Source organism: Fomitiporia mediterranea (assembly GCF_000271605.1).
Source record: "Fomitiporia mediterranea MF3/22 unplaced genomic scaffold FOMMEscaffold_17, whole genome shotgun sequence".
Taxonomy (NCBI): domain Eukaryota; kingdom Fungi; phylum Basidiomycota; class Agaricomycetes; order Hymenochaetales; family Hymenochaetaceae; genus Fomitiporia; species Fomitiporia mediterranea.
Genome location: NW_006760402.1, coordinates 675,285 through 691,694, shown reverse-complemented (window position 1 = coordinate 691,694; position 16,410 = coordinate 675,285). Strand labels below are relative to the sequence as shown.

General features: G+C 35.9%; 1 protein-coding gene across 1 annotated transcript; it reads left to right on the top strand.

Annotated features, from left to right (window-relative positions):
- Positions 1–11,375: 11,375 nt before the first annotated feature.
- FOMMEDRAFT_32033 (acid protease) lies at positions 11,376–12,840 on the top strand (the record flags this gene model as incomplete). The annotated part of the gene is made up of 3 exons (XM_007271375.1): positions 11,376–11,509; positions 11,637–12,682; positions 12,737–12,840. The coding sequence occupies 3 exons, from the start codon at positions 11,376–11,378 to the stop codon at positions 12,838–12,840; spliced, it is 1,284 nt and encodes a 427-aa protein (XP_007271437.1).
- Positions 12,841–16,410: the final 3,570 nt, after the last annotated feature.

Sequence of the window (16,410 nt, the reverse complement as noted above, 5' to 3'; positions counted from 1 at the left end):
CATGAGGAGAAAGTGTAACTAACTACAATGAGAATATATGTGCTTGTGGGTCCTACTACACAATGATCTGACACAATCAGCAATGTAGTAATAACAAAATACAAACCAGTAAATCAAATCCTTACACTTGCCCTCTAGCATTTAGTCCTAAATGCTAAAAATCAGTAGAAAAAGGTGGTGAACTTACCAAAAGTAATAGTTAGTAGCAAGTAAATAATAAAATACCTTACCCATACATATGGGAAACATCCTCATAATGTATTACTGCCTCTCTGAACTGATCCAAAGTTGATCTGGTGTGTATTGAGACAGTGGTAGCATTCTGGACAGTAAGTAGCATGGTTCTGAACTATGTAAAACTAGATAAAACGTTAATAGAATTAAACATAGTCAATATTACCATATAGTCAATTAGTAGAAAAGTTGCCTCTTGATTGTTACTATCAATATGACACTTTTTGAAGAGAATCAGTGGAGTTCCTGGGGAGATATAGTGTTTCAGCTCTTGAGTATTCTAAGACACACAGTGTAGATTGATATGTACAGAAGTGGAAATTCTGACAGTATAGTAATTGCAAATATTCTCTTCTCCTATGGCTTTAGGAAGTGTAGAGGTAAATGCCTGATCAACAAAGCTATAGCCTTCTTCCTCAATAGAATGTATTAGTGTTACAGCTTCTAGCTGACCTTGCATGTTTCTCTGCTTCTGTAGAATAGTTATACAATAATAGGTAGTAGAGATGTATTCTAAAATTCCTCTACTATGTCCTTGATTTTTCCAATAGACTAGTTCCTGCAAATGTAATGCCTTGTACTTGTATAGGTAGAATATCTCCAAATGTGTACTCTTTTACTTGCAATAACCAACTGTGATGCAAAACTGGATATCCTGTTGAGCTTGATGTCCAAATACTAATTACAGAGTGTAACCTAGAGTATAATATTTGTCTTCAAATGAGAATATTGTCTCAAATTCAATAAGATTGTAAGGTATGAGTCTAATATCACTAGATATGTGTGTATATGTACAGTATCTCTGTGCACAATGAATGTCCTACTGTGTTCTCATACTGTTCCCTTGTGTCTCAACTTGTTCATGTCTTCTTAAGTCAATTGATTCAATTCCTAAATTGTCTGAGTATACTTTCAATGTGTAAGGAAACTCACTGTTCCTCACAAGAGAATTCTAATTGCCCTTAGTTTACTCAACTACTGACTGGGATAACCTAGTACTCGAGTAAGGGGTTAGGGGAAAAGAATCCCCTTTACCCAGTGGTCAATACTGTCTTTTATAAGAGTATACACGTGTAGATACATGAGGAGGAAGTGTAACTAACTACAATGAGAATATATGTGCTTGTGGGTCCTACTGTACAGTGATCTGACACAATCAGCAATGTAGTAATAGTAAAATACAAACCAGTAAATCAAATCCTTACACTCACCCTCTAGCATTTAGTCCTAAATGCTAAAAATCAGAAAAAAGACAGAAAACTTACTTAAAGTAACAATTAGTAACAAGTAAATAAAGAAATAACTTGCCCATGTGTATGGGAAACATTATTATGATGTAGTACTGCCTCTCTGAAGTGATCCGAAGTCGATCCAGTGAGTATTGAGACAGTGGTAGCATTCTGGACAGTGAGTAGTATGGTTCCAAACTATGTGAAACTAGATAAAACGTCAATAGAATTAAACATAGTCAATATTACCATATAGTCAATTAGTAGGAAAGTTGCCCCTTGATTGTTGCTATTGATACAACACTTTTAGAAGGGAATTGGTGGAGTTCCTGGGGAGATATGACAATTCAGCTCTTGAGTATTCTGAGACACACAGTGTAGATTGATATGTACAGAAGTGGAAATTCTGGCAGTGTAGTAATTGCAAATATTCTCTTCTCTCACATCTTCAGGAAGCACAGAGGTAAATCCCTGATCAACAAAGCTATAGCCTTCTTCCTCAATAGAATGTATTAGCATTGTAGCTTCTAACTGACCTTGTGTGAATTCTTGTTCCTGTAGGATAGTAATACAATAACACATAGTAGAGATGTATTCTGAAATTCCTCTACTATGTCCTTGATTTTTCCAATAGACTAGTTCCTGCAAATATAGTGCCTTGTACTTGTATTGGTAGAATATGTTCAAATGTGTATTCTTTTGCATGCAATAACCAACTGTGATGCAAAACTGGATATCCTGTTGAGCTTGATGTCCAAATACTAATTGTAGAGTGTAATGTAGAGTGTAATATCTGTCCTTGAATGAAAATATTGTCTTGAATTCAATGAGATTGTGAGGTATGAGCCTAATATTACTAGATATGTGTGTATATGTGTGGTATCTCTGTGTGTGATGAATGTCCTACTGTATTCTCATACTGTTTCCTTGTGTCTCAACTCGTTCGTGTCTTTGTAAGTCAATTGATTCAATTCCTGAATTGTCTGAGTATACTTTCAATATCTCATAGTGTGATGTTCTATCACAAAATGTCTAAGTAGTGTTCTCTACTTTCCTGAGTACTGTAACTGTCTGTATACTGTGTTGTTCCATGTATGTCTCAATGAAATGTTCTGTCTGTATGTGTAGTAGCACTGCCTGAAGTCCTGAGTATATGCTACCAATTCTCTGTTCATTTGGCAAATCCATGTGTGAATCAATGTGCTCTAGTACTGACTTCCTGTCTTTCTGTGTCCTTGTCCTTGTGCCAATGTATTCTTTCCTTGTGTACCTGTTGTGTGTCCTGTTTCCTGTAGTACTAATACTGTCTAGTCCTGCAAAGTCCTTTGTGAAATCGTTTCATAGTATCTCAAGTAAGAAAATTGTATGTTCAAACATGATTGTATGCTCAAAGAGTGTGTATACAATGTAATGTGTGTGCCTCTCACCCTCTTGTCGAAATATGACTTTATTTTCAGTGTAAAACATCTGGTACTGTCCTAGAACATATCTGTATTGTCTGGAGAGGTCTTCTGTGTGTTTTTGTACTTCAAACTGATTGTAACTACTCATTCCTAGAGTAGATTGAACTGTATCATTGTTCAATAGATGTCCTAGAGCTTCCTAATACTCTATTTCCTTTTGTATCATCAAAGTATCATTCCTGAATGCTTGAATAGTCTGTTCAATCATTACTAATTCATTATTGCTCTGATATTCACTAGCTGTATGCATATTGCCTTTGCTTTCCCTTGAAGCAGTGTGATAATCTGTTTGAGCAGATTGAGTGGATTGAGCAGATTGTCCAGGTTCTGAACCTGTTCTCTAGCTTGAAGTCATGCTCTGAACTTCTGTACTTTGTTCCATACAATGTGTGATTGTTCCTGATCTCAGTAGTGTCTTACTATCCTTGTAGTACATAGATTGTAGCAGTTCTACATCCTGTAGGTTGTAATTGTCATCCTGTAGCTTGAATACCTTAATTCTTACTATGTATCCTGAGTATATACACACTAGCACATCTGTTTGAGTGTCTGTAATACTCATAATATGCCTGATAGAGTGTTCTGAGTCTATTCTAATGAATCCTAACTGTCTGAAGGTGTATTTTACAATATAATACCTTATGTTCTCCTGAAACTGTGTTCTGTACAATATATCCTTGTAGTCTGAGCTGGTTCTGACGTTTCTGAACAATTCTTCATCATGAACTGAATAGTTTCATAGTGTAACATCCAATTGTACCTTATAGAACATTGTTCTATGTGAATTACTTTGATTGTACTCTGTACTGATTGTTTCTTCAATCCTGAAGATGGAAATGTCTGTTCTAATGTTATAGAATTAATATGCCTGAATGTCTAAACATTCTCCTGGTCCTGAAATTGTCTGAAGCAGTTCTTCACTTTCAAATACCTTCCTGTACTGAATAGAATCGACTGTGTATGTGTATGTCTGTGTCTTTCTATTACTGTTAATGTATCTCCATGCCTAATACTTATTCTAAAGCAGTATCATCTTATTCTTAATGTATATACACTTTGCCTTGCTCAATGTACTGATTTCTGTCTTTTGATACATAATGTAGCCTTCTAACTTAATAGAATACCTGTGTGAATTGTTTGGATTGAAATATTTCTTAGTATCCAAGAGTAGTTGTATTTTATAGTCTAGTAATACTTGATAGATTGTCCTACTTGTACAGTTTACTATTTGCATTGTCTTGTAAACCATAATACTATCTGGCTGGTTATATTCCGATCTTCTAACATTCTCAGGTCCTTTCCTGATGTCCTAGTACACATTCCTGTTGTCTGTGAACAGCCTGTATTTCTTAAGAGTGTTGTTTTGATTTGTGGCCCTAAGAATTGGTAGTAGTGTCTCTGAAATGTTCATATATGTATTACCTTGTGTCTGTAGTGTCTTAGATTCCTTGAAACAATAGTTGTATGTGTGTTTCCTAGTCCTTTCCATGTGCCATACATATCTGTAGTCTTGTAGAATCCTTTCTACACTGTATGCCTGTGCTTTCAAGCATAAAATGTTATTGTATACTTTATACAGTTGTCTGTGCCTCAATGTAGCTATCTAGTACTGTTTCATACAGTTCTGCTTGTTTACTATACTATTCCTTAGTCCTATAGTCCTATAAGGTCTTGAATATACTGAATTTGCTCTTTCAAATGTGTTGTTTACATGCCTGAACTTGTGTTCTGTTGTGGAACTCTCTTGTTCTGTTACTGAATCCTTAATAGTGCCTTCACAAAGTATCCAAATCAATAAAACATGTATATTGTTACTAGATATGTCTGAATCTGTGTCATAGTCTGTAATTGACTCTAATTCTATGTAGTTCTTACTGTCCAAGTTGTCTGCTAACTTATCTAAAGTAGTGTAACTGATACTAACACTACTAGATGATGAACTATCATCCTACACATTGTTCAATCTGATTGTATTACAAGTAGGACAATTCCTGGCTAAGTGGTCATCTTGTTTGCAAATAAAACATAGTCCTTTTACTCTTATTTCATCCAATTTTGATTGGGAATAATGTTTGAAACCTGTAACATATGTCCTGTAATTGTTTTCTGTCTTACTTTCATGCTAGTCATTGTTCCTCAATGGATAATACAATTGCCTGGTCTTTCCTTTGGCATTTGTGCTACTTGTATGTATAGTATCCTGACTAGAGTCACTATAGTCTGAATCATTGCTTTTACTATCCTGTAGAGTGAATTGATTGTTTCCTGAATTATCAGAACTGTCTGTATGCAAATAATCACTCTAAGAATCATTATTACATCCTTGCATATTAAAATGTTGTCTGGAATCTATGTGCCATTTGATTCCTATGGATTCATTTGCTTTTTTAATACTCTCAAGCCTATCCTTAAAGATTGAGTAATCTACAGTGTCTGGATTCAAGTAATCTAATCATAATTGCCTCTAGTACTTGGAATTCAATCCATACCATGCCTGTCTAGTCAATTCTCACTAAGAAATGTTTCCTAGATTTGTAGCTTTCATCTCTAGATTGTACAAATAATCCTGAATATTCCTATTACCTTGTTTTGAAGTGTTGAACTCTTTTTACAGTATTTCAGCAAAGTTGGAAGGGAAACAAAAGTCTATTAGTCCTCTAAAGAATTGAGTAAGTGTCCATCTATACTCATAGTTTGTAATCTTTTGTAAATAGAAATTCATTACTTTTCCCTTAATAAAACCTGACATTATCCCTACTTGGCTCTTAGGGAAATGATGAAGTCCTGATTGTTTCATGTACTGATTGACTTTAATAACAAACTTTGTATACTTCTGCAAGTCTGGTTCACCTGAGTATACTGTAGGAGCTATTAGTTCTGTACTGTACATCTGTATCTTCAATTTAAGGAGTTCTTTGTTCTGTTTCTTCCTCAAGCATTTCTTACACTTCTTAGTAGCTTCAGTATTACTCAAATTGATGTCTGACAGTTTGAATAAAGTATTACTTTGATTGTAGTCATTGGATGAAGAGGAATCTGAATTATTACTGTCTGGGTCTGATCCTGAGTCAAAATTTCCCTTTCTCTGTATTCTAGAGCTGTAAGATATACTCACTGTACTAGTCCTAATCCTTAGGAATAGTAACAGAATAGAGTATAGAGGGTAAGACTTGTAGACTTGTATGGTGAGAGGGTAGAGGAGTCCTGCTTTAGTCAAGCTGCAAGTGTAGCCTAGTAGGTTGGTAGTAGAGTACTTCCAAGTACTAGGTAACTTAAGTTGATAAAACTATCTTTTGAGGGCCAAACTGGCCTCCTTATATACCTTTTGCTAGAGTGATGTTACTCTAGTGACTTTAGTAACTCCCTTCACTGTTGTTCCCATGAAGTGGAGCTGGCTAATCCTTTAGACTGTATGCTACACTGGTTTGTGTCTTCTATTAATCTGCTGACACTAGTTTGTGTCTTCTTGTATCCTAGATTAATCTTCTAATGACTCCTTTACTGTATTGTTATGTCTTCTATACTTCCTCTCATACTTCTAATGACTCCTTATGAGTCCTCCTGACTAGTTATGCTGTGTAAGCTGTGTAATGCTTTTCTCATGGAGTGGAGCTCTCTATTGTTCCTATGACTCTGTCTGACTCGACCTGTACTTCCTGTACACTGGTTTGTAATACACTTTTCTCATGAGGTGGAGTATTATGACTTCTAATGACTCCTTATGACTTCTGTAATATAAAAGGCTGTGCTTCTGTACTGCCCCTAGAACTTACAACCAAAGTTCTAGACTGCCTTGTGTACACCCTAGAACTGACAACTAATGTTCTAGATCTTTCCCTAAGTCTTCTTCAATAGACTTAGTTTAGGAGACAATTATCCTTATTAACTTCTAGCCTTATCTTTATGCTTCTGTATTCAATCATAGAACTTACAACCAAAGTTCTAGATTGCCTCATGTATTCCTCATGTTGTCCTCATGTAGTCCTCATGTTTATGACTTCATTACTTTCCCATCTATATGGGCAAAGTGTATAAAGGAGACTACTTTCCTGTAGTCTCTCCTTAGAGCTCTCAGTTCCCTTTCCTTCACTAGTACTAGTCCTCCTCAAGCATAGAGCTACAGAGTATTGGCTCTGGCTCTTTCCTAGCTTTAATGGTCCTTTGTCTTTGTACAAAGTGTTCCTAGCTAGCTATGTAGTAAGTAAGTATAATATTTTCCTTTTATCTCTTCAGGTTTTCTCCTGGTCTTTTCCTTTATACTTCTTGCTCTGGACACTATACTCTTTCCAGATCCCCTCTCCATACAAGCATTCTAAATGCCTTGTCTTTGGTTGAGGTTATCAAGTAATGCTGTGCTAGAGTATGTGTTTAACCTTGGAGAGATAAAGACCTTGTCCTCAGGTTTTGTTACCTTTTCCTAACTGACTTGGTACCTACTCCTTCCTGTCCCCTCTCTCTGCTGATGGATTGATCACCCATTAGTAATGATTAGAGGTTAATAATGCTGAGCTGGAGTTCTTACTAAGCAGGACAACAAAGGTAGCCTAGTTGATCTGGCCAATCTCTAGACTTGTGACCAATAGGGTTTTGTATATAAACTACTCAGTCCCAAGTCTTGAGTTAAGCTTTTCCAAACTTAGTTACTGTATTTTACAATTCCTAACAAGAGCTCTGTATTGCTCTGTATACATAGTTATTCTTTGCTAGACTCTCTAAAGGTCTTGCTGATACAAATCTACCTTTCTGAACATTATTCAGTACTTTGCTATACTTGTGTCCATTGTTTGTTCTTGAACTACTGTTCAAGCTATTCTTATACTTGCTACACTTAATATGTAGCTTTGAACTGTATAGTTTGCTACACTCTGAATCAATATTGTTCTCACTAATACTACTAGTGTTTGCCTTGCCTGGGACTGCTTTCAATTGTAAAGTATTACTATGAGATTGTTTGTTCCTTTTATTTTTGTAAGGGGTACTCTGATGTCCTGAAAAACTTGGTATTTCTATTTAAGACTGTATATATCCAGGTATTTTACTTTCTCTCTTATTCCTAGACCTGGCTAAAGTGTTGTATCTATTGTAGTACTCCTGTACATTGCTCCTGTGTAATGTGTAGTTAATATCTGCCATGTATAAGGTTAAACACTTGATTTTGTAGGTGTATGCTTGATTTTCACCCTCTAGATCAAGTACTGATCCTTGTAGTTCCAATTTGTGTTCACTTTTACTATCCTTAAAGTACTGTTCTGTTGATACAATGTCTGTTTTGCTTAGATAGTCTGAATCGATTTCACAATCATATTGAATGCCTGACAGTTCCAGTTTTTGTTCTGTTCCTTGTACTTTGTGTTTTCCTTTTACTTTACACTTTCCTTTTGCTTTCTACAAATACAATAGTTTGTCTAGACTCTTGAGTGTTTCTTCTACACTCTTAGATTGATAGTTCTGATCTCTACTGTCTGTAGGTACTGTAGTATGTCTGGCTTTTGTTCTGTAGCCTGTCTGAAGCATTTTACACTTTTCTGTTACTATACTATTGAGTCCACTCTTGTTTGATGAAGGAGTTGCTTTCTCCTCTTCCTGATACATTCTATCAAACTTGTATGCTCTCTTATTCAAATCTTCAATGTCTATTGATCTGTAGAATGGGCTGACATGTCCTATGTCTATCTTAATTGCTCTAGCTCTTGTAATGTGTCTGAAGGTCTTACTTGCCTTCTAGAAATCTTGTTCCTTATCAATTCTCTGTAGTTTTAATGCCTGGCTCTCCTAGCCTTGTCTGTTACTCTTGTTCTTCAAGTCCTGGCTACTTTCTTCACTGTCTAAAAGGGTCTAAAGTGTCTCATTGCCTTCTACATTACTGTTGTCAATGTGTTTCTGTTCTGAAGTAAGTACACTCACTAGATACTTATCCACACTCTTACTAATACTAACTATATACACTCTATAACTCTTGTACTAGCTTGCAAATTCCTTAATACTTGCTGTTAGCTCTCTATATTGACTTGGTGAATCCTCAAACCAAATCACCTGTCCTCTATCAAGTGAATCCTCAAACTTGGTAGCCTGAAATCAATCAAGCAAATCCTCAAGCTTAATCACCTGTACTCAGTCAGTTGAATCCTTAAATCCAACCTTCTGTACTCAATTAGATGAATCCTTGAATCCAATCACCTGTTCATCCTAAACTCAACTGTCTGAATCCTTAAGAACAATTGTCTGAGTGTTTCTGCTCTCTGTACCACTATTTACTATTCCTACAAGCCTAGTAGTGTGAGTACTCACTAGTTTCTACTCTACAGTACACATTTGACTAACTATATACACTGGTACAGTTACATACCTTAATTCTACATTATTAGTATGTACTAGTTCATCAGGGTGCCTCCAGCCTTGTGTAGACAAGGACTTATTACCTAGAATAAGTTTATCAGGTTGCCTTCAACCTACAAGGGATGAGGACTTACTTCCTAGCATGTTAGTATTAATATCCAGACTTGGGTACCTCCAGGAATTGTCTGTCAAGGCTTGGCAGCCACATTGTAATCAATAACCAATAGGTAATCTTGTTGTCCATTGTCTGTAAACTTGATACACACCTGTTTATTCCTTTTTACTGTCACAGATGCCTGGTCCTCAACCTATCCAATTAATGCAAACCTCTAGCATATCCAGTGCTGGTCCATATTAATATGTTCTAATGTGTTCCAGAAGCATTCTACAGCATTCTGAAGCATTGTGAACCTACTAGGGGCCAATCTAGTAAGTAGTCTCTGTTTCTACTCAAAAATTGTAACTTTACTCACTAAAAATTCCTGATGGGTACTAGACAATGAGGGAGACCTAGGGTTGATCAGACCCTTCAGTTCCTCAGTGTCCAGCAAGAGGTTTCAATGCTAGGTGGGTACAGTCAAAAATATGTAAGGAAACTCACTGTTTCTCATAAGAGAATTCTAATCACCCTTAGTTCACTCAACTACTGACTGGGATAACCTAGTACTCAAGCAAGGGGTTAGGGGAAAAGAATACCCTTTACCCAGCAGTTGATACTGTCTTTTATAGGGGTATACACATGTAGATACATGAGGAGAAAGTGTAACTAACTACAATGAGAATATATACACTTGTGAGTCCTACTGTACAATAATCTGACACAATCAGCAATGTAGTAATAACAAAATACAAACCAGTAAATCAAATCCTTACAAACATGCACTTAGATATGCTGGGAAAATGTCTTTCCCACAGGTGGCCCACATGTGGGTCTGACACGTTGAAGCACAACTTTTGAATTGTCATTTTATAAAATCAATAAAATTTTTATTTTTTTATTTTTTACAAAATTAAAACCAACTTTTTTTAGATAAGATGTTGTAATATATGATTATATTTTTTTTATGTTGTAAAACAGTTGTAGTAGATAATAATATGAGAAATGGCCTTAAATGGCCTACATGAGGTGCTGCAACAGTAGTCACCAATTGGGGGCAAGTCTAGATGATATTAATAATGGTCATCTTCGGGAACGTATTTTGGAAGAACTGCACCAGCTAATGTCTGTGATTGACAATTAGTTCACTACCTACAATAATGATTAGAAACATCTGTGCAGCATATAAAGGGTATGTCACAAATTCGAATATAATAACTTTTGACAGAGCAAATAAATTTATTCTAGAACACAACTGTCAATACAGTAAAAAGACTGGAGAGTTGTCAAGGTATGGTAATATACTGGCGGGTCATGTTCTGGTATCAATTACATTAGTAGAGGAATACAACTTATACAAGCGCTCCGTGGGTCGACAAAAAATGGGTGTAGCATGAAATGTTCATACGACCTTGCGCTGCAAAGGGCTGTATCGGTGGCTAGTATACTGTCCCCGTCGTTATGGTGATTATTTCACCTTTTCGACTATCGTCTGAGAGATATCAACGTTGTAGACGCATGTGTCAAAGATTGTTGTCGTGGCACGAGATACCCGTTGCACTGTTGAAGAAAGCAAAGCTATGACATCACGTGACATCAAAAATTTCCCGTGAATTTCGGACTCGTCCCCGACTACAGTGCCGATTATACTGGCACTCGCAAGACGATATTTCGCAATGATAGTTTACTACTGAGGGTAATGTGAGAGAACTGGACATTCACCATCTTATCTCTCTCTATATTGGTCGACTTCCTTGTTCATCGACTCCGCCTTGGCTTTCTTCCATCCGTACCTGGTAAGTACACTCCACAGTTGATCACTTGCACACTAGCAAAGGTACTATATTGATTGTATTTACTTTTAGTAGAGTGCTCATATTTACGTTATATATCGTAACCGAATGGAGAAAAATGATAAGGAACGCCACAGTCAATTACCCTGCAACAACCGAATTCTAATCATATTTATACTACCGTCACTTTCTGTGTGACGGCAACTCGAAGGTAATCTTTCTTATGAAACTCGTGCTTCTGGCTGTTACAATACTCAAGAAACATGTCACGTTATGGAAAAACAAGGTCAAACTCAAGTCATCATTCATCTGCAAAAAGAAGATCGAGTTCAACACTGGCTACATCAACAAATGCAGGTAATGCAACACAAGCGCCAAAGTCATTTATCACACTGCACTTGGAGCTAGGAAATCCTCCGAACGTGGACGGGAGGAAGCAGACTAAACGTCGACTCAGTGAGCTGATGAAAATCTTCAAGCACAGACAACCCGCGCACAAGTCATCAACAGCTGGCAAGCCGCAACCATCCGCCACAACTCTCATGACACTTTGCGTATTCAACAATTACACTCGTGCATGGGTTAACGTACGATTCGGAACAAATCCGAAATCGGATCCAGCAACGTTGTTGTTTGATTCTGGTTCCTCAATGACGTGCATAAGCGAAGAAATCTACGAAAAGATTTGCACAGCTAAAGGAGCAAGCCAAGGCACGGACTGTTGCAAGGAGGTATCTATAGAGTATTCTTGCATTGAAGGAATTAAAGGGAAACTTCAAAGGAACACTTTTACAATTGGCAATATGACAATCGAAGATCAAGAATTTGCACTCCTTGATAAGCACGAATACAAGAAGTTACGTACTTCCCTTGAAATATACTTTGAAGGGATCATAGGATTCGGAAGAACAATGGACAAATGTGTCATAGGTGACAAGGACTACAAGGTTGTATCCGTTCTCGACAATTTAATGCAAAAACAAGGAGGAAACCATAGTACAATTGGTCTAAACCTGAAGATTCCCTTAAACAACAAGGATAAAGTAGTGAGTGAAGTACACATTGGCGGATACACACAATCAAGTGAAGTCACATGGATTCCAAAGGGCAACTGGAACTATGACAATCCTCTTTCCTTCGATATGGGTATCTCATATCAGACACGACCCATCACATCAAGGATGTATCCAACATTTACGGATACTGGCTCACCGTTCATAACACTTCCAAAGCATATTTTGGAAAATTACATCAAGACAGTAGAATCGATGTCGAACAACAAAATAAAATTTGAATACGACGCTAATTTCGCATTGTATCATATATCAAAGGAAAACTATGACAGACTCAAGGATGCAGAGCTGAATTTTGACGGACGGAATAAAACGCTTCCAAAGCATATACTGTTCATACCATCCAGTAGATTAAAACGATGGGTGCCAAACATAACAGAAGAACGCTTGTATCTCATCTTACAAGCTGACTTTTATGAGACTGCATTTGATTATATAGTCTTAGGTCTTTCGTGGAGTAAGTAATATCAGTATTACTGTCTCTGGCTTGTCTGAAACAACATCTATTTAGTGTGGAGATATTACCTCATTGCTGATATAGAAAATTGGAGAGTCGGAATAGCGGAGGTTAAAGGGAAGACAGATTATATTTGGAAAGAGCTTTGTCATGAGTAGTACTTACCAACATAAACAAGTGTGCCTGAATAGGAAAATGTAATATATGGTTCAGCATTTGAATGAATGCTCAAGATCACGAATTTCCGATAGACTCCCAGCAATCTATGAAGTAAGAGTTGTTATTTTCTATTCTGAGGTGCTGGACCTCCAATTAGTACATTCTTGTGTTATTGAAAGAGAAAGCAAAGCAAAATGCAAAATACCCTTTGAATATTCCTTGTCAGTAAAGGATAGTGGACAGACAATTACAATCTAATAACTGACTTCATTTCTCTGCCTTCATGAATCATGTCTAATAATATGTTGGTATTTAGGTAAAGACAGTAGAGATCTGAGCACACTGTATACAAGTATAACTGTACTCTGTACAGGTCTGTACAGGGTATGGTTGTAAAAATACAACTGTTTTTTGAGTTCAAGAGCACAAGTACAGCTACAGTGTATACTGTATACAGTTATATACAGTGAAACCTCTTATTAAGTATAACATTTCAAGTCTACCACTACCCTTGTAAACACTAGAATTTTACTTGTTAACAAGTATAACCTCTTAATAAGTATTATGTTTTATGTCTACTAAGGGTAATACTTAATGAGAGGTTTTACTGTACAGTAATACACTCATAGATACAAATCTAATATTATATTGACAAAAAGAAAATTGTTACAGCTGTTTGCAAAAATATTGGCTATAGTATAGTTTATGTGATTTTTTTTCACAAAGTTGCAAAATACAGAAAAGTACTATAACTCACTCAAACCTTGATAGAATTACTTCAAATACGTTGCTAAATTCATGTTTCTAATAGTAGAATGTATTTATCAAATTAGTTTTCAATTATCTCTTTTTCTTGTCTTGTGAAAACTGAAATACATAGATTTTAACTGTTTTTCATCAGGAAAACCAAAAAAACCATATTTATATATAGTAACTTAAAGTTGTGTATAATATTAAATAACTGTATTATTAATAGTATAGTAACTGTATAGACTATAATACTATATAATTTCAAATAGCTGTATAATCAATAGTATAGTAGCTGTATAAGACTATAATACTATATAATTTCAAATAGCTGTATAATCAATAGTACAGTAGCTGTATAAGACTATAGTACTATATAATATTGTATAAGGTTATAATGAATAGTATTATAATTGTATAATTATATAGTATTATATATTACTTGATAGTATAGTAGAACTGTAGTATAATAGTACATTCTAGTAGTAGAATAGTTATCTATACAAAGCTGTATATCTCTTAATAGGTATTATTTTTCTTTGTATCCAATTATTATTCAAATAACAGGAACATTCATCTTTCAAGTTACAGAGTTGCAATTCTTTAGTTAGTAAGCTACTACAATCCACCTTACACTACTATAACCATCTTATCCAGCTCTAGCAACTACAACACTTGACATGGATGACAGTATGTCCTTCTAGCACCCAGCACCTACTATTAGTATGTATTTCTTTAACTTGTTAGCTATTGTTGATCTCAAGTACCAGTTGAGGTAGAAGAGGTCAGTTGAGTCTGCAAGGTACAGACACTGAGAGGGGTCAAGAGTGAGAAGGAATAGGTAGATCTGAGCAGAATGTACAAGTTCTAAAGGTGACAATTAACAAGACAAGAGTAGTGTGGAACAACAAAGCTGCACTTCAGAACAAGGCAATACAAGACAAGACAAGGCAAGATGGAATGTTTACTGAGGAGACTGTCAAACTACACACTAAGAGTCACAGTAGAGAGTAACTTGATTGCTGGAAAGTATGAATTACATGAGGGTATTTATAGAAATTATGAGTCCTTTGTAGCTACTAGTCCTTTGTGAACAAATCCACCACTGTCTCCTTTGTATCAACCCATCCAGGACTCTGGATCCAAGTCCCCTTTGTATCAATCAACCAGCTGTCTGAAGGCTCAGAGTCTTGCCTTTGTGAATTGGAACTAGAGTCTGGAACCCAACTAGTCTGAGTTGAGTAACCAAGACTATTGTGTGGGCAATGATGACGTAATCGAAGGATTGCTGACATGAGGATGATGCGACTTTGATGCGACTGAGCCCTTCTGATCAGAATGTATCAGAACATACATGTTGTGTGTGTATGACACTATATTCACTATCCTTCTGTTTTGTCCCAGTTTTAAGGCAGACCTATGTCTTAAGTAGTAGTAGTAGTAACAACAGCCTAGTTTTCTTTTTGTATCCACCTGTATTTAGCTGACAGCCAGTAATAGGATTGAGGCTGGTTGTTTATGTAAAAATCATATTGAAGAACAGAAATAGTTAAATAATAGTAGTTTAAGTATTTAAAGATGTCTCAACATAAACCTAGCTAAACCTTTCCACCATTTAATACTATGTATTGTTCCATCCTTTATACTCTTCTGAATGTGAATGTATCTTCAGCTCTTATCTTCTAATTCTCATGTTTACTATTACTCTTTGTCCCTACCTATTGTACAATACTTACTAACTCTGTCTTACACAGCTTGTTTTACCCTTCTCCAAGTTTCTATTCTGACTACCTATCCTGTCCTTTACTAAGATAGCTAGCACCTTATAACACACTCAGTGTTATTAGTATCTCTACTTAGAAGGCTACTATAGTAAATAGTGATAGTTTAGGTACAATAAACAATAATAGTTAGCTATCTGTTCCTGACCCTTTTTCTGTACCTAAAGACAGTACCCTGCCTTACTACTCTAGGAGTAGGAGCCCTACTACTAGGGACTGAGGCATGGACTGTAGAGATACTAGAGATGATAAAGAGTAAGGTATTTTTAAATTGTATGTTAAGAATACTCATGTGTAATTAGTTCAGGCTAAGAAGGGAGAGTTCTAATCAAGGTAACAATCTGTATGTGTCTAGACTGTCTAACAGATGTTAATGATGAAGCTCTCAAGACAGTCTTTATCAAAGTTGGTTGTGTGTGTATTTATCTTACAAAGTAGGGACTCAACTGTTTATAACCTTCCCCTCTTTCAAGTGTAAAAAGTTTTAATTATGTATAACCTACATACTAAGGATTCTTATAACTTTGCCTTTGTGACTATAGAGACTCCTAAAGAGGTAGAAGCTGTTATTAATGAATTGAACACTACAAAGCTATTTGGTAGTAAAGTTATGTCTGTTAAGAAGGTTTTGTATATCTCTTTACACATAGTTATTATGTATTCTAAATCCTACACTAGGTAAGATGTGTAAGGGCTAGAACACTTATACAATTCATTATTATCTACAATAATTAAGGAGGAAAATAATCTGAGAACACATACATAGTAATAGTAGTACACTTAGTAGACTGGTTGACTATAAGAGAATTAAGAGGCTTAGTAGTAATAACAGTGTCTGTAGTTAACCCTGCCCTTACAAGCACTCTGTATCACCCATCTTAAAATCAGTAAAGTCTACTATCTCTATTCCTGTACACTACTCACATTGTGTACAAACATCTGAATAGGCTACTATACAGTAAGCTACCTGTAGAAAGTAAGTCAAATTCACTATAGTTATTAGAATTGGTAGTAGATACTAGTAAAGAGACACTTACAATA